Raw genomic sequence first — 17,174 nt, forward strand, 5'->3', positions numbered from 1 at the left:
CACTGATCTATCTCCGTAGAGATATGAAAATTACATACAACCACAAGACGCCTGGCAAGTGGGGCTGGGTGCCCTGTCATCCAAGAAGAACAGATGCCTGTCTGGAACAGCAGCCTGCTTACAATGTGAATTATTTTTGGCTAGGAGAGTGGCGATTCTCCAGTTGTCCGGTAATAATAAATTCCTGAGGCAATGCTGGTCAAAGTCATGCCACTTTATATCACAAGATTAAGCAGGAAAATAGGCAAAATTACGTGATTGGTTTATCCTAGCTATTGTAAAAGGCTCGAGTGCATTTTGAGTTACAGAAAATATTAAGCTTTCTTAAGTTGCAAGTAAAAATGCTGAACACGATCATTTTGTGACTTTAAACATGCCACTTTTTTTCACCAACACACGTTAACAAGATGGCTCAGGCAGACCTCATCGTGTGTAAATGCCTGACGGGGGGGTTACAACGTGTGTAAATGCCTGACGGGGGGTTACAATGTGTGTAAATGCGTGGTGCCCAGCGGCAGGATGAGCACACCGGGCACAAACATGAGGATGGGGTGCAGCGGGTTGCAGTGCCCTCGTGCTCCACACATGCTGGCGGATGGGTCCCACAGGCGCTGGCACCCATGGGTGCTGACCCCCCCGGGGCCCAGGGGTGGTTTTGTGGCAGCTGCGTGCGTTTCTTTGCGGATTTGTGCCCCTGGGGCTGGGGGCCCGCGGCCCAGCTGGTGCCGATGCCGGGGCGCTGGGCTCCGTTGGCTCTGCCCCGAACCAAGATGGCCGCCCCCGCTTCGCGCCTGCCCCAAGCTAAAATGGCGGCGGCCCCTCCCGGCGGGCCCACCAGGCCGGGGCGGGGCGGGGCGCGCGTGCGCGGTGCGCGCGGGGCGCGGTGCATGCCGGGCGCGCGGCGCGGCGTGACGCTGCAGATCGCGGTCCGGGGCCGCCGCCCGCCATGGGGGGCGTGAAGGCGATCGCCAACGACGCCGAGTTCCAGCCCGAGCTCAGCGCCGCCGGCTCCCGGCTCGCCGTCGTCAAGTTCACCATGCGGGGGTGAGTCCGGCCGGGCCGCGCGGGAGGCGACCGGGGTCACCGAGCGCCGGGGGAGCCCGCCCGGCTCCGTGCTGCCGGTGCGCGGCGCCCCTCGGTCTCCTCAGGGCCCCGCTCCCGCTCCGCCTCCCGGCCGTGCCCGGCGCCCCGGCGGCCGTCCCGCCTGCGGAGCCGTGGGTGCAGCGCCGGGAGCGGCGCTGGGCTCGGGCGCGGGAGGGCCCCGAGCCGGTGGCTGCGTGTCAGCGGGTGCTGCGGGGCGTGCTGGTGACACGCCCGGCACCCGGCCGCTGCTGCGTGGCGCCCCTTCGGTCAGGCAGCTTCACCCGCAGGTGGCGGGGAGCTCGCTCACGCGCCTTGCGCAAGTGTCCGCGAAAACGTTTTGGCTACGGACGAGCTCTGGTTAGGCTACCGGCGTGATGCGTCCCACTTATGAACAGCTGCAGGTCTGCCTTGCACAGCCATGGATCCGCGTCTTCTCTCAGATGAGGATGAGAAGGGTGAAGTGGATTTTATTGGTGCTGCTTTAAAGCTGTGTGTCGGCAGGCTCACACTGACACTACAGGGCTCTCTGCTTTAGATAGGTCATATGTTAATACACTGCTGTGGGAGTTTTCTACTGTTTTGCCCTTTAATCGCTTCTTTCACAACAAGCAAAGTTGTAAGAATATTGCTTTGTCAGAATAGCTGCGTCTGTGCGCTTCGTGTATGCCAGCAAAGCTATGGTCATCAACAAATATGTATTCTCAACCGAGCTGATAGAGCTATGTTGGTGGTAACTGGCTACAGTTGTAGTAAATGAAATTTATCGCAGTAACAATTATGTGATTCCTGCTAAGGCTTTAATATACTGTTACTGTTAACTATTTCAAGTCCCATGTAGAGACCTTACTGTAGACATCTGTCACAGCTGGTAACGGGAATTGCTAGTACTAGTTTTCTGTTAAGAGTTTGTTTTGCTGTATCAGGAAAAGCAGTTAAGTCTTTGCCCCCCCCCCCAGAAGTCCCTTTACTTAGGAGTATCTTACTCTGTAGCAAAAGGTGCTGGAGCTAAACAGATTAGATGGGAAATATGAAGTTCATTTTAATTAATAGATGCAGCTAATCATGTGACATTGAAACTGTCTGAGGAAGTGGGAATTAACACTTCATGATGTGTTTCTAAATGTCATTCTTAATTATATCACCAGGATTGCTCGCCATCTGTCAGCCAGGTAGGAAGGTTATTTTAAAATGTACCAAGGATATAGTAAGAACGTGAATGCGCTAAGTCTGCGTAGGGCAGGTATCTTAAAAACAAAGCAAAAAATAATCGTTGAATTTTTTGTTTTTACAGATGTGGCCCTTGTTTAAGGATAGCCCCAGCATTCAATGCTTTGAGTAACAAATATCCCCAGGCAACTTTTTTGGAAGTGGATGTGCATCAGTGCCAGGTTGGTACTCAAAAATTAATTTTCTTTAGTGAGAGGGAGAGAAGATAATAGAGTGAATGAGAAACTCGAAGGAAAGCTGTTCAAATGGTATACTAAGAGTATCCTTTCACGGGGTTGGTGAATGACAAGTAACTTATGCACAAAGATGTGAATGAACTATACTTTTATTTCGAAATGTATTCTTGCAAGTACCACTTTGTTACCCTTCATTTAAACATTGTACAAGTGGTTTAACAGTTTCTGCTGCGTGTGCCGTTTAAATAATACGGCTTAAAATAAGAGAGAACACCAGTATGAATTGGGAAGAGCAAGTCTTTCCAAACAAATTCTGTGATAATTGCTGAATAAAATGATGAATATAATAAACCGGTGATGAGCTGTTGATTGACTTAAGGGTCGTTAACAAAAATTAACAAGGGTATGTTGAAAGGAAATTTCTTGAGTTACTGCAAATGATAGTGGGAGAGAGATGAATATAGACGTATCAATGCTTTGCAAATGGCACTTAATTGTGGAAAGCTTTGGGGAAGCTGCTGTGGGTACCTAACACATACATACAGGTGGAAATCAAAAGGAAGTCACCTTCTATGGTGGCAACTTCCAGGGTGTGCGTGAATGTGCCTTCGGAAAAGGAAGGAATACAGGTGTAAAGAATGCTTGTGAAGTGTTAAATGAAGCAGTCTTCCACCTTCAAGAGTGAGCAAGTAATATGACTTTTATGGCTTACCAACAAATCTACTGACAACGTGAAATCCATTCAAAGACCACCCAAATGTATGAAGGATTAGGAGGATCTGAAGAACTTAAATGAATTTAAAATGGTTGCTCAAGTTGGAGATGTTTGTAAAATAACAAACGCTGTTTGTGATTTTGGGGGGCTAATGTATCTTGGTTAATATGTGGTGTGTATGTTGTCATCTAGGTGAAAACAGTGCTTCTGTCTGATATTGGTAATGGTCTGTTAGGTAACACTTGTAACTAATTTATGCATTCTAGGGAACAGCTGCTACCAATAATATATCAGCAACACCGACATTTCTGTTTTTTCGAAACAAAGTGCGAATCGACCAATATCAAGGAGCAGATGCTGTAGGTTTAGAAGAAAAAATTAAGCAGCACCTGGAGAATGATCCTGGAAACAATGAAGATACAGATATTCCAAAAGGATATGTATGCATCTCTTAAGTCTTTTTTTAACACTTGCATAACTTGAACCTGTTGAAAATGTATTCCTTTCTAAACATATTCTTGTCAAACAGTGCTACTTTAGGCAAAACTACAGGCTTCCCGTAGCTTTAGAAAGATCACCTGTCTGGGTTTCCTTTTTCAGACAAAATTCAAAAAATTAACTGCACTTACTTAATATGTACATGTAACAGAATTGTAAAATGTTTCAAGAAAAATCTCTAAGCGTAGCCCTCAGTGATTAAAATAATGAATTCCACGTTTTATGATGAAGGCTTTGCTACAGCTGTGTATTCTTTTTCTTACCCCTTCTCAGACATCACAATCTGTTTTCCTAAAACGCTTTTCCAAGTGTAAAGTCTTCCGTGAAAAAATACGTTGTTAGACATAGCTGTCAAAAACTTTGAAAAATCGCTCTAGCTGGTCCTTAAGAAGTATTGTTATTCATGTGTTGCTAGGTGGATTTGTTGTTTATGGATTTCCTTTTCTTGCGCACCTCCACTTCTTTAATCTTCTTTCTCATCTCTTTAAAAAGAAACAAAGAACTAAAACCCTTTGCTGGAGGAATTAAGCTTCATAACTTGGGCTATGTCCTGCTTTTATCAATTTGCTGTGAGAATGGGGTGCTTTTGGGAAGGTATTGTTAGGTAAATGATATACTTTCTTTTGCCTGGTTGCTAATATTGCAAGCCTGGATGGTGCTACAAAATACATTTTTGTTAGAAATTCCTTTTTGTCTGTAAAAGAATGATGGATATAGAACATATAAATTAACAGATGTAATGGGAATATTTGGAAAGATTGGTTTGTCTTCTCTGAGTGGCATACAAGAACTACTTCTTGCTGAATACAACTTTTAATGCTTAACACGTATCATTTCGCTTCTGTAGGGGTACTACATACAACTGCAGTAATCACTGATCAGCTTTCATAGATGATGTAAACTCCGTAAATCACAAGTTAAAAAGAAAAGTGAACATTTGTAAACATATATTCTCAAGCTAAATATTTTTTAAACGTGGCATCTAAATAACACAAGGAAAACCTTATTTTTCTATGAATTTAAAAATCTGTATTTTTGAATGGATTTTTATCATTGCAAGATTTGTGTGTCTCATAGAAAAATCAGAATCTCCCAATAACAGAACAACCCCCTAGAAATATTCGGTGCTCTCAGGAAATTATTTTCACCATGTTCGGTGTGTTTTCCTGTTACCTCAAGGCAATTGTGTGCTTCAAATCACAAGCCTGTCTGACAGCTGTACTACCAAACACATGTAAATGAGACCTCTAATGTGACAAAACACTTTCCTAGAGCTGTCGTCTTAGGTGGTGTTCTCCGAGCAATCCTCGGTGTAAGGTTACTCCTTAAATGAGGTTGTCTATTGTTCTGCCAGGAATATTAACCCAGTTAGGTGAAATACAATATACCACATCGCTGAACTGCGACATGTGACTTAGTTGTGCGCTAGTTCTGTAGCGTGCACGTTACTTCGCATTAGCAAATCTAATACACCCAACTTAGCTGTGATGAGTATCTGTAGAAGTCAAAATGATGTTAAATGCAAAGCCAGGTTTCTTTGGAGGTTAACTATTTGAAATTCATAGCTAGCCATGTCCTATCAGGCATGTGAGAAGGATGCAAATCCAGCTGAATATTTCTCATTTAAGAAGCTTCAAGGGCACAGGTCGCTTGAATTTCTAGCAGTTCAGCTACTTGTTAACTGTTCCGCAGTATGCATTGCACTTCACTTTATATGTGAACACTCACATCTATAATTACTGTGAAATCCTGCGTAGAGGTATTGGAATGTCAAAGGACAAAGGTTCAGCTTGTTAGATTTCAGCCCAAGACACACTGAAAATCATTCAAGTAGCAAGAGCAGATATGTGAGGTTGGCATGCATCTCCAAAGTTATATTTGTTTTGAGATGGAGATGCCAACTTCTATTAAAAGTTAATCTTGTTAGGAGATGTTAATTCATAGGGGTAAGATGCTGAGAACGTTCAGGACTATACGAGCCAAGCAGGAATTCTGTTCGACTTACTAGCAGTAGGCTGGAATGCAGTTTTAGAATATATTTGACCCAAACTGGACTGCCAGCTGCTCCAGGAATGCACCCTTCTCCTCTTGCACAGCTGCGTGCCTCCTTTCTTACCTCGTGTTTACCGAGTACGCAGGATGCGGGCTAAGTCTTCGTTGGGATGTTGCAGGCAGGCAGAGGGGACCTGGAAGGGGAGAGGCAGGCAGGTGATTTTTTGTTTGTTTTGTTTGGAATAGCATAGTTTCTGGTGTTAAGGGAAATGGGATACCAGCAGTGATTTGTAGGCTGCTGAGAGAATGTGTTTGGATTTAGTTTATATCATGAAGCTGTAGCCTGAGTAGTAACATGCAGTAACTTTTTAAAGCTAATGTGTAGGGCTTTTATCACGAGTGGTACGTTATTCTTTGGGACCTCATATATGTCAGTAAGAAGGGTATTTTAGGTTGCCATGCCAAAAGTTCCTATAGGCTTTGTCTGGAGTTTTCTCTGACTGTACGCTGATTGTGATCTCAAATTGGTACTGTTGTGGTATGAGATGTTGATACCGTGTCTTCAGGCCTTAAGATAACAAAACACTTGATTTTTATACATTTTTTTTTTAACGTGGCTTACTGTGCTTCAATTGCACTTGGGTCAGTTTAGCTCTATGCAAAATCTCTTGGCAGTCTGGGAATTGGTTCAGGCTATTCTGCCAGTGCAATAATAAAACCTTTTAAATGGCTGAAGCTTGCAGCACGCGTAGCATTTGCTTTAATCTGGCAATGCGTGTATGTTGAAACTTCTGGTTGGACCCTTTACAAAAGAGCTCTGCTGTGAAGCGAACTGGTTCATGGTGAATTGGGCGGTTTCTGCTTTCTGTTGTTCTGCACTTTACCAAAGTATACGGGGAAGGGAGTGGGAACCAGTTTCATAAAGTTGATTTGTATATGATGCTGAGAAAGAGGAGGAAAATAAGAGTATCTTTGCACATAAAGCCTGGTAACAACTATAGTTGCAGAAGAAATTAAGAGATGACCACTGAACTATTTTGGATGGGAAAGCCATTTCTGTTTTACCTGTTAAGTTAATCATAGCTCCGGTCTAATGTCAGTTTGTATTTGTAGCCAGGTGAAGTTAATCAAAAATGTATCCGAAAAATTCTCCCAGTGCCCAATTGCTTATTCTCAATATGGTAAACTTGTGTTCCAGGGGGGTGGTACTTTGAGTGGGAGAACACCGAATTCTGAACAGGATACATCTGAGTACTACTACATTTTTAATTTTTTTATCTTTTTATGTTTTAAAAAAAAAAGCCCTGAGGTTTTCTGGGTTCTGTTTTTTAATGTGTTGAATGAAGAATTTCATTCATTCCAGTGTCTGCTGATCTCAGATAAGTTCACGGCAGACTTACGCGCTCAGTAATGCTCTTCTTTTTCCTTTCAGATGGATTTAATGCCATTTATCAATAAAGCCGGCTGTGAATGTCTTAATGAAAGCGACGAGCATGGGTTTGATAATTGTTTACGTAAAGACTCTACCTACTTGGAATCAGACTGCGATGAGCAGGTACAGTAGATATCTTTCCTTAAGTGAGATGTTTTCAATGATGTCTGGTCTGCAGGCATTTTTTGGAGATCTTGATTGCTTGATGTCGCTATAGTGGTATAAGGAAGAGTGGGATATGGTAGGTGGATGGAAGCAAAACTGGTATACAGAGGTCACTGTAGCATTTCCAGTCTTCTATCCATTTGTGGGAAAAATTCCAAGCAGACTGGCATTTACTGGTGACTAGTGGCAGACTAGTGCATGTGTGGAATATAGAGAATGTAAGTACTTGATTTTAAATTAAAAGCTCAGACTTGCTTCTAGTTAATTGTTGTGCTATGCTTGTTTATAAGGATGAAGAAAACGGTATTTAACAACAACTTTCTCTTCCACAGCTGCTTATTACTGTAGCTTTTAGTCAACCAGTCAAACTTTATTCTATGAAACTTCAGGGGCCAGATAATGGTGAGTGAAGTGTCTGTTTAATCTTATCCTTAGAATCTAAGCTTTACATGTGTTTAGCTTAAATGTCAAAAAAGATGCTTGGCCCTAGAACCTCTTACATTCTGTGAATCCCATAGCAGCTTCAGTAAATTTGGTGTAAATAAATAACATAAGATTGATCTCACAGTAATATTATTCTGTTGCCATGCATTGGTGTCTGATATGACACAAGTATAAATATTTGCTGTATTTTGACATCCTGTAAGGAGAACCTATATTCTATTCAAGAATTAAATATAAGAGCTATTTTAATTTTTACGCTAAGTTGATTTACGTTATAAAACTACAGAAAATACTCAGGTATTACATCACACAAACCCAATTATTTTTAGACATTTCATTGGATTTCTGATGTGGAGTTCTGTCACCGAAATGTAGGCAAGTAGTGCAACTTCAGATGTCGTTTGGTATCCAGGGTGGTGGTGTGGGATAGGCAGATAAGATGCTAGAATTATTGAAGTCCCTACCCTCCTTGAGCTGTACCTAGATGCTGTGATAAGCAAGGGCTTCTTCAGTAGCATTTTGAGAACGCAAGTAAGGAACTGAATCCCAATTCCATATTTTAACACAGGACAAGGTCCAAAGTATATAAAAATCTTTATCAACCTTCCCCGATCTATGGATTTTGAAGAAGCAGAGAGAAGTGAACCAACTCAAGCTCTGGAGCTGACACCAGATGATATTAAAGAAGATGGTATTATCCAGCTTCGCTATGTTAAATTTCAGAATGTTAACAGTGTAACTGTAAGTAAAGCTTCTGTTCTGAGGTCTGTGCAGGCTGGAAACTTGGACTTTTCAAGCGCTGTGACGTTTGTTGACTTGGCTGCAAATGTTCTTAGTTGCTCTCCACTGATCGCATACTGTGTGTTAATGCTCAAAGGATTTCTGAAATTTAAGGTCAGGCAAGGCCGTATGCATGTGATGTCTCTGACCTCGTATGTGTGATGGGGTTCATTTTCATCTCTCCATGAGAGATTAAAAAAAGGGTAGATTTCGATATTATGAAGAAATATCTTTTAGTGGGAGGTGTCCCTGCCCATGGCAGGGGAGTTGGAATTAGGTGATCTTTATGGTCCCTTCCATTCTATGAGCTAGTGTGCTGCTGAACACAACTTGTGTTTTACTAACATGCCTTCTTGAAAGGCATCTTGTCTTCGTTTGGAGAGTTTGGGAGGTAAGAAATCCGGTTTATCAGTAGCCTGATTGCAAAAATGACAGACTTGTAAGTATCAAGTGAAGTGCTTATGATATGCTGAAACCCAATACCCGTTGTTCCTCGTAAGTGTTCTTAAATGCTGTAATCAAATCACCTTTGTCTTTTAATGAGCTCTCTTACCCTCTTGCTGTAAGAGACTTTCCACGAATTCCACGTAAGGTTTTTGTGACTCTTAAATGCAGGTGCAGTTTTTCCTCTTTCATTTTAAGTGTGGGCTTTAGTGTAGTATGCACCATGACAAAGCTGATGCTGGAATTGCATTATTCTTGACATCATTACCCTGGGTCTGCATTAGCCCCGTTTCCTGCAGTATTGTGTTGAACTGCTCATCCCATGTAACCCCTGAATTCTATTCTAAGGAAGTGCTTTTCATGGTCTGAGTTCTATGTTTGCAAGTTATGGTCTCATAGTTGATCGAATGTTTCAGTACCTTTCAGTTGCTGAGTGTGGTTTCACATTGGAAGTGGAGGCTAGCAATATCCAAGCTCCGTGGGTTTTTAAACAAACTGCTGGGAAAATAATAGCGTTCTATATAATCATTATTTGAAATAAGAGGACAGAAGCTTCTCTAGAGGGTAACAAGGCCTTTATAATTGGAAGAAGTATTTACTGGGTTGGTTCAAAAATCTTGGGAGGCTAACATTTTATGTATGAATTCAGGGATGGACTGTTTACCTTCGCTCTTGTTTTGGATTTTTTTAGTTGTTTGTCCAGTCCAATCATGGCGATGAAGAGACAACAAGGATTACATACTTCACGTTTATTGGAACTCCAGTCCAAGCAACAAATATGAATGACTTCAAGCGAGTGAGTCTTCTTTCTTAAAAGCACTTATGAATGTTTTAAATGTTCTCAAAAATGTTGACTGAACAAATACACTTGGCTGTTGTTATAATTCCATGACTTAAGGTAGATTTGGCATCCCAAACAAAACATGTAGCTTTATCTTACAGATATTGATCTTTGGTCTTACCTATAGGTTTTTGTTCATTAGCTTTGTAAAAACAAACAACAACCAAAAAAAAAAAAACCACAACACAAATAGGGGTAAGAATGTACACACCTACTATTTAAAACATGAGGGACTTTCAAATTACGTGTACTATAGGCAATGTTTCTTAACAGCTGTGAGTTTTATGCCTTGATTTAGAAACCTGTATTCTGATGGTGTTCAGGAAGTAGAGAAGCAAGCCTGTGTATGAAATAAAGACTCCTTGTGATTGATTGGACTTCTGCTTTGGTGAAGGATTTTATGGATTTTATCCAATGGGCAATGTTATGTAAAATTCAGATCTAAAAAAGATTTTGGTCACAAAGTGACCGTTACATTAAACGTATCTGCTCTTTTTAAAGCTAAAGGAAGAAATAAACAACTCGTTATGGTGTGACTTTAGACCCATGAGTGCTGAACGATAAGGCACGCTCAAAGTTTTTGATTTTTTTTTGAGAATGTGAAATGGGTTTGAAAGTCTTGAAACTTTAAAGCTACTTACGTTTTTTTCTTCGAAATTTAATGTCTTTTTAAAGTAAACTGCTTTAAAACTTAGCTTGTTTAGAAGGACATTTGCTGTTGTAACCCTGTCTACGAACTCATGTCTAGGCGACCAATAACATTGAAAGCACCGTGGAATTTATTATACAAACTGCCTATAACTTCAGAAGGCTAAAAATGCTAATGGTTGTCATACTTTGTATGCTTCCAATTTTTACTGTTAAAAATGATCTTAACTTTTACGTTTAAAACTTAATAACTTCGCAAATAATAAAGTTAATAAGTTAACAGGCTTTGTCTTTCACTGAAATGTGAAGTCATTGAAAAAGTTGCTCTAATATACTAAAATTAACTGGATATCTAATGTAGATGTTTCTAATGGAGCACTTCTGGTTCATCCAATACTAGAAATAGGTTACTTCATTTAAAATCTGCTTCCGTGGTTGAGTTTTTTTGTACAGCTTCTTTTTTTGCAACTACTTACGATAATAGGGCATTACCCTGCAATGAATTGTGCCATTACTATTTAACATAACACGAATAATCTGTGTTACTTCTCTGGTACTTTTGGGAAGAGGATAGCACCCTTACACTGATATTTTCAGTATTTGATCTTTGTCTCAGTTTCATTTCTCTGTAAACTCTGTAAATTAGTTTTGCTTTCTAAAGTACTGAAAGTTTATTTTCAAACAAGTGCACTCTTTAAACCCAACCATCTGATTGTTCAGATAGTGATTTGATTTTTTTGGTAATTGATGATACATTGAGGGTACAAGCTGCTCTGGGAGAGGTTTTGTCTTGATATAGGAGTTTTTTTTTTTTTTTTAAGTGAGAACAATTAATCGCTGGAACAACTGCTCCAGGGGTGTGGTGGAAACCCCCTCACTGGAGGTTTTCAAGATGCGATTGGACAGGGTGCTAGATAATCTCATCTAAGCACGCTTTTCCCATGAAGGCTTGGAGCTGGTGATCTCACGAGGTCCCTTCCAGCCTGGGCTGGTTTATGATTCTAAGTATACCCACAACCCCATAAAGATGTTTAAAGTAGTGTGGGTCTCATCTGTGCACTGTACTTAGAAGGGATTTGTCAGTCTCTCTCAGTTCTAGATGCAGCGTAGATGCTTGGAAGCTGCTATATAGCCTGCTAAATACCATGTTAGTTAAAACTTTGGTTTCATTGAAGTTCAGCGGTGAATATGTTTGCGCTATCAGGGAATGTGATCTGTGACTTCTGTTTAAGTGGAAGGGGAGGGGAGCACAGACCCACAAGAGGTAGATCTACCTTACACCTCACAGGTGTGGTACCGTTCACTGCTAACATCAGCACGTTAAGGAGCTGGTTAGAAGTACGATACATAGAAGAGCTTGCTTTGTTAGGTTGTGAGGTAGCTAATCCTCTCAGTCCTATTTTGCTTCCTGAACATGTAGTTTTAATATTAGGCTGTTAAAATATTTTATCATACTAAATGGGATGTGTAGTCTGTCAGTTACAGAGCTCTTAGGAATTCCAACTTTTGTTTCCTCTCTTCCAGTGATCCTGTCAGCTATGAAACCTTAATATAGTGTTGGGCATTAATTATATTTAGGCATGTAGATTAACTGGGGAAACCTTATTTTTCTTTTCATCTCCTTCAGTAGTTACCCGCCCTACTCCTCACTGCTCTCAGCTATCTGACTTCCTTCTCTCAGTCTGTCTGTACTGTTTATATTTCTCTTCTAGTTATGATAGAAGTAGTATTGCAGCATGATTAACGAGATGGGGGAGTGCTTTTTTCCCTATTTTTGAGAAGTGTTTGTAAGAATCAGTAAAATATGTTATTTGAAGGGCTGCAATTAAATAGTAGGCATGAGTGTGATTCCAGTTAGGGTTTTTATGATTCATCGCGTTGCTGCTCAGATGATTGTAGTAGATATGTACAATTTCAAAATCTAAAAGAAAACACAAAACATTGGTTTCAATGACTTCTGCTGAGGAGCAGGCAGATGTATTTTGATACCCAGTTGCAGTGGGATGTGAATGAATGCTCAGTTGTAGCAGCTCCTTGCTCAGCAGATAGTTATTAAGATGCATAACTGAAGCACCCATGTCCTTCAGACAGCCAAGGAAGACTTGTGTTTGCTTGTGGTGCTCTGCTAACACCAACAGGGCTGCAAGAAAAATCACCTCTTCTTGATCAGCAGGGCAGTTTGTGTTTAATATAAATGAGGTATTGTTTCCGGTATTTATACTGCCAAATGCAAAGCTGAAACTCACCTACTGTGAGAAGCAGTACCGAGGAGTACGAAGCAGGTGAAGCTAAGCAGGCCCTTCATTAGGGATCTTGGCCTTAAGTTAGTTTTGACATACGTGTAGTTAGCATTGGTGGATTTGCTAAGTAAAGTTAGATTAAAAAAAAGTTATTTCCAACTTGCTCTGGTATATTGTGTGTATCCTGCTCCTTGCACAACTGAATTTTTAACCTCTGGGGAGGAGGGAAGTCTGGCGTGACAGGAAAGGGGAACATGGGGGGGGGGCGAAGTGTAGATCTAACTGGGTTAAGCACAGGGAAGCGAGGGGAGAGAGCTGAGATTTTTTCCCTTGCTTAAATTAAGGGCGCCCAAACAGCAAAAGGTTGTGATTGATATTCCCTTCCCATGCACATTTAACATTCAGAAATAGTTTTTGAAAAGCACGCCTTAAAGGTATGCCTTTTGTAAAAGAACCGTTCTCAACACTAGAATTACTTCTGCTCTTGGCCGCACGTGGTCTGATTTAAGGCTTAATTTAAGCTATGCAAGCTACTATGCTAGAGACTGCGTTTGAGACGTAGTAGCTTACACTTGAAGTTTGCTTCCAAATTTGCTTCTCAGTCAAGCTAATTCGTGGGATAGACAGCTAAAGTGCTGAGTAAAGGTGCAGGTGCTGTGTCTTTGTAGCTCTTGATTGATAGCTTAGTCTTAAATAGATTCCTGTGAATCAGGCGGTGAACTTGTAAACGTTTTTTTAAGACAGTGCAACTTAATGTCAATATAGTTCTTGTTGCTTCTGCTATTAAGAAACAAAACATGGCTGCTCGGTTTTGAGGCTGGGGGATATGGACAGGTGGTGGGATTTTTTGGTCCCCTCCTGAATCAAGGCTTTCCAGAACTACTTATTTGCTCTCTATGTTGCTGCTGTTTTCCTTGTAACGTTTTGTTTGTTTGTTTTTCAGCTTAACTTCCCATTTCTAAAGAACTAAAAATGCAGAAGAAATTAAAAAGTAATAATAAGATTGATGTGGTCTCGCACTACTCCCTTCCTTGCTCCCTCTGCTCATCTAGCATCTCTTTCACCCTTTCCACAATCTCAGCACTGATGCAAGAGTCATCTCTGAGCCTTCTGCAATCAGGAACAGCCTTCTCTACCTTCTGATGCATCAACTCATCTTTTTCTTTTTTTTCCCTATCCAAATCTTATTTTAAGCGCTTCTCTTTCAGTCTTTTAAAACTTTTTTTATCCCAAACTTGACATTTTTAAAAGCATACCATGTAGTACTTTTACTTTTTTTTCTGTAACTCATTTTTCAGCCTGTATTGCGTTTTGTAAAAGCTGTTTGAAGTGTAGTTTGTGAAATGCTGTAGCAAGACTTGGCTTTCTTAATCGTAGTACAGCTTAGTGTTCTCTGGTGTGACCCTTCAGTAAGTAGTGTGCAAGCCAGCGAGGGCTGCCAAGTACCCAATATTGTCCCACGCTTGGCTCTAGGGAACCTCCTGAAGGCAGACACAGTGAGGAGCTGGTGAGTGCTTGTACAAAGGTGGCCTGATCAGGGTACTTCAACAGCAACAGATTGGTTGCTTCACCTTTATATATTGAAAACAAAACCACACATACACACACATGCCCACTTCTGCTCCACAAGGCTCAGTGACGGTTTCCCGTTGTACTGTTTGTAATGGACCATAGTTTTTTTTGCCACTGTCAGGCTGTGGGCTGGTGGTTAGGAAAACAGTATCAGAAAAGCCTGCTTCAAAACGTTCTCTTATTACATGGGAATCACAGGCTGTACCCGGTGCACTAGATGGCCGCTGTTTCCGTCAACAGAAGGAGAATGGATCCGTTACGGATAAAAGAATGATGATTGTTTGATTTCAGTTTCCATGTCCATTTTCTTCTTGGGAAGGTGGAGTGGGATGGTCAGCAAATGGGTTTCTTTGACCTGTGATGACAAAATATCCATATCAGCATGATTAATTTTCACAGATAATACACATGGGCGAGTTGTCAATTTCAACTTCAGACTGGTATAGCAATATTTTTCATTGGAGTTACACACTTGCTAACATCTAATCTTTAATCTTTCAACTGCATTTTTTTCTTTTTTTCTTTGCTTAATCTGTGTCTAAACACAGTTTGTCTTGGAAACACAAAATAAATACTGCTTTTTGACAAGTTTAACTTTTTTTTAACTTCATTAATTGGATCTCAATGTTAGTGATTGGTTTTCTGATTTTTTTCCTTTTTTTCCTCATGTTGTCAAGTGGAATTTTCCGTAATGATTAAGTTGAATTTACAGCTTTGTGATATGTTCCTGGTCAAAGGTTCCTTGGAGGTGAAAGGGGTCTTTAAAAGGGTTTTTCGTAGATCTCAGTTACCTTGTGATGGTGACAACTCAGCTCACCAAAAGAATAGTTTACCCCCCCCCCAAAAAAAAAAAAATCTTCCTCCAAGAAGTGGAGGGGAAAAAAAAAGGTGGAATGATCAGAATAATTTCAGTGAGTCCATGAGAATTCTCTAGTTCAGAGCTGTGGGTATATTGTTTTTTGCTTGTTATGGGTCATGTCCCACAGCTCTGCATTTCACTATTGATTGTATGAATCTCTTGTGGTATATTGTCACCTGATTGCAGAGGTAATTAATCCTTAACGTATTTGCTATATGAGTCAGAGTACAGAAAAGGTTTTACTGCTTAGTTTTCAGCATTAGTAATTGGAAATTCTGTGTTCCATTAATGTAGATCCTCAAATCTCTATTCATGCTTATCCTGACAAAGCTTTGTCAGATCTGTAAGTGCTGCTTCGGTTAGATGGAAATGAGTTGGGAATTGTTGCCTTACCCAAGGTCTCTTGCAGTTAAGTCCAACCTTTTAAGATTTATTATCTTTTTATTTTGTTTGACTTATAAATGGGTATTTTCTAGGGTCTGCAAGAGCATTGGAACTAATCTGAATCTTTTCAGAGAAGTGCCTAGAATCACGTTGTTTTCTGCTCTCGGGATCTTGCGTTCAGTTATGTTAACGAAGGGGACTAAAAACCCTTCCGTTACGAACTGTGCGAACTGTAAGCTTGCACGGCGGTATGTAGAGTGCTGGTCTTGCACTTGCTGTTGGCTGCCAAAGTCTGGTGGCAGTGGTAATCTTTTCTGAAATGAGAAGTCCTGAGATGACTCTGATTCCTGGTGGAGTTTGCAGAATTGGAGATTAGCAGTTGCCCTGGTAAGGAGTAATGTTTTGACAAAGACTGAAAATCAGATGACTTCCAGATTTCTCTTCAGGTTTGAACTGCATTATAAGGTAAATGTTCTCAGTGAAGTACGTACTAAGGATGCCAAGGGAAATGAACAAACTTATTTTCATGGGAGCACCCAGTGGCTCTCTTTTTGCTGTATTATTTTATATAGCATATTAAGGTTGAATGCTTGGTATATAACATCGTTAAACGTGGTCTGTTATGTTGCAGTTACTGTCTTCTAACTCTTCTCAAGTGAGACCGGTGTTTTGCTATTTTTATTAATACTAAACATAAGTTTCTTGTGTCTTGCGTCCCTCTTAGCTCTTTAGAGGGATTCATAGCTTCTGCAAGTGCTACAATGCATGCTTAAATGCACTAATTTAGTTGAAAATGTTGCATTTGTTTTATTTTGATGCTAATAAAAAAAATGGGGACACCTCTTTGGTTAAATGTTCATAGTTTCTTTCTGTTGTTTTCTCTTATCAGGTAGTCGGCAAAAAAGGAGAGAGCCACTAGGATGCGCGAGACACTGGAAAGCCTTATTGCAATCAAATGAGATCTTCACTTTTATCTACTACTCCTGGATAATTGCTTGACCGTAGCCAGAGACTGTCAGTCTGTTTCATTTAATGCCATTACCAATAAATCATTGCTTTTGTTGAGATGGAGTTTCACTAGTGTGTTTCTGTTGTAATCCTCATACATGTATTTGTAAATAAAATTCATTACTTTTGCCAAGTTTAATTTTGTCATTCTGGTAACTGTGGCTCTTCCTGTGTGTGTTCCATTTTAAACTTAAAAACTGGACTGGCTTATCTTTAGAAACAGAAGACATAATGTAGCTTGCACTTGTTTGGAGAGTTTAAAATGTTAAATATAAGTAAAATACAGATGGCTTGTTCACAGGCTATCTAAAAAGAAAGAGCTACTCTGGTATGAGGCTGAAGGAACTTAGGATCGTTGTTTGCACAAAATGCAGGTATTTCTCAGACAGGAATAACTTCACCTGTTCTGAAAACTTCCATTTCCCTCCCTGCCTCAAAAAAGCATAGGATCAAAACTTGCAGATTTGTCACAAACGGCGTGCTGGTACAAGCTGTTTGGCACAGAATTCTCGAGTGTTTTGAAATTGTTCTATTTTTTAATATTAGAAAATACCGACTTTGTTTCACAGGCAGACTCTCAGAAGCTGTGCAGTTACAGGGATAAATACACTTGTGCACCCCACCTGAACCTGAATTTCTTACTGCTTTTATTGGGCATTTTTCCCA

At 40.6% G+C, this 17,174-nt stretch overlaps 1 protein-coding gene across 1 annotated transcript; it reads left to right on the forward strand.

Annotated features, from left to right (window-relative positions):
- The first annotated feature begins 862 nt into the window (after nucleotides 1-862).
- Nucleotides 863-16,647, forward strand: TXNL1 (thioredoxin like 1). The gene is made up of 8 exons (XM_035560002.2): nucleotides 863-1,044; nucleotides 2,375-2,471; nucleotides 3,468-3,641; nucleotides 7,124-7,246; nucleotides 7,621-7,690; nucleotides 8,301-8,473; nucleotides 9,648-9,752; nucleotides 16,390-16,647. Exons 1-8 carry the CDS (start codon nucleotides 947-949, stop codon nucleotides 16,417-16,419), a joined length of 870 nt encoding a protein of 289 aa, XP_035415895.1. The 5' UTR covers nucleotides 863-946; the 3' UTR covers nucleotides 16,420-16,647.
- Nucleotides 16,648-17,174: the final 527 nt, after the last annotated feature.

Source organism: Cygnus atratus, chromosome Z, assembly GCF_013377495.2.
Source record: "Cygnus atratus isolate AKBS03 ecotype Queensland, Australia chromosome Z, CAtr_DNAZoo_HiC_assembly, whole genome shotgun sequence".
NCBI classification, from domain to species: Eukaryota; Metazoa; Chordata; class Aves; order Anseriformes; family Anatidae; genus Cygnus; species Cygnus atratus.

Coding starts and splice junctions, on each gene's coding strand:
- TXNL1 (XM_035560002.2), top strand. CDS start 947: ATGGGGGGCGTGAAGGCGATCGCCAACGACGCCGAGTTCCAGCCCGAG. Junction 3,642..7,123: donor CAGATATTCCAAAAGGATAT/GTATGCATCTCT, acceptor TTTTCCTTTCAG/ATGGATTTAATGCCATTTAT. Junction 7,691..8,300: donor ACTTCAGGGGCCAGATAATG/GTGAGTGAAGTG, acceptor ATTTTAACACAG/GACAAGGTCCAAAGTATATA.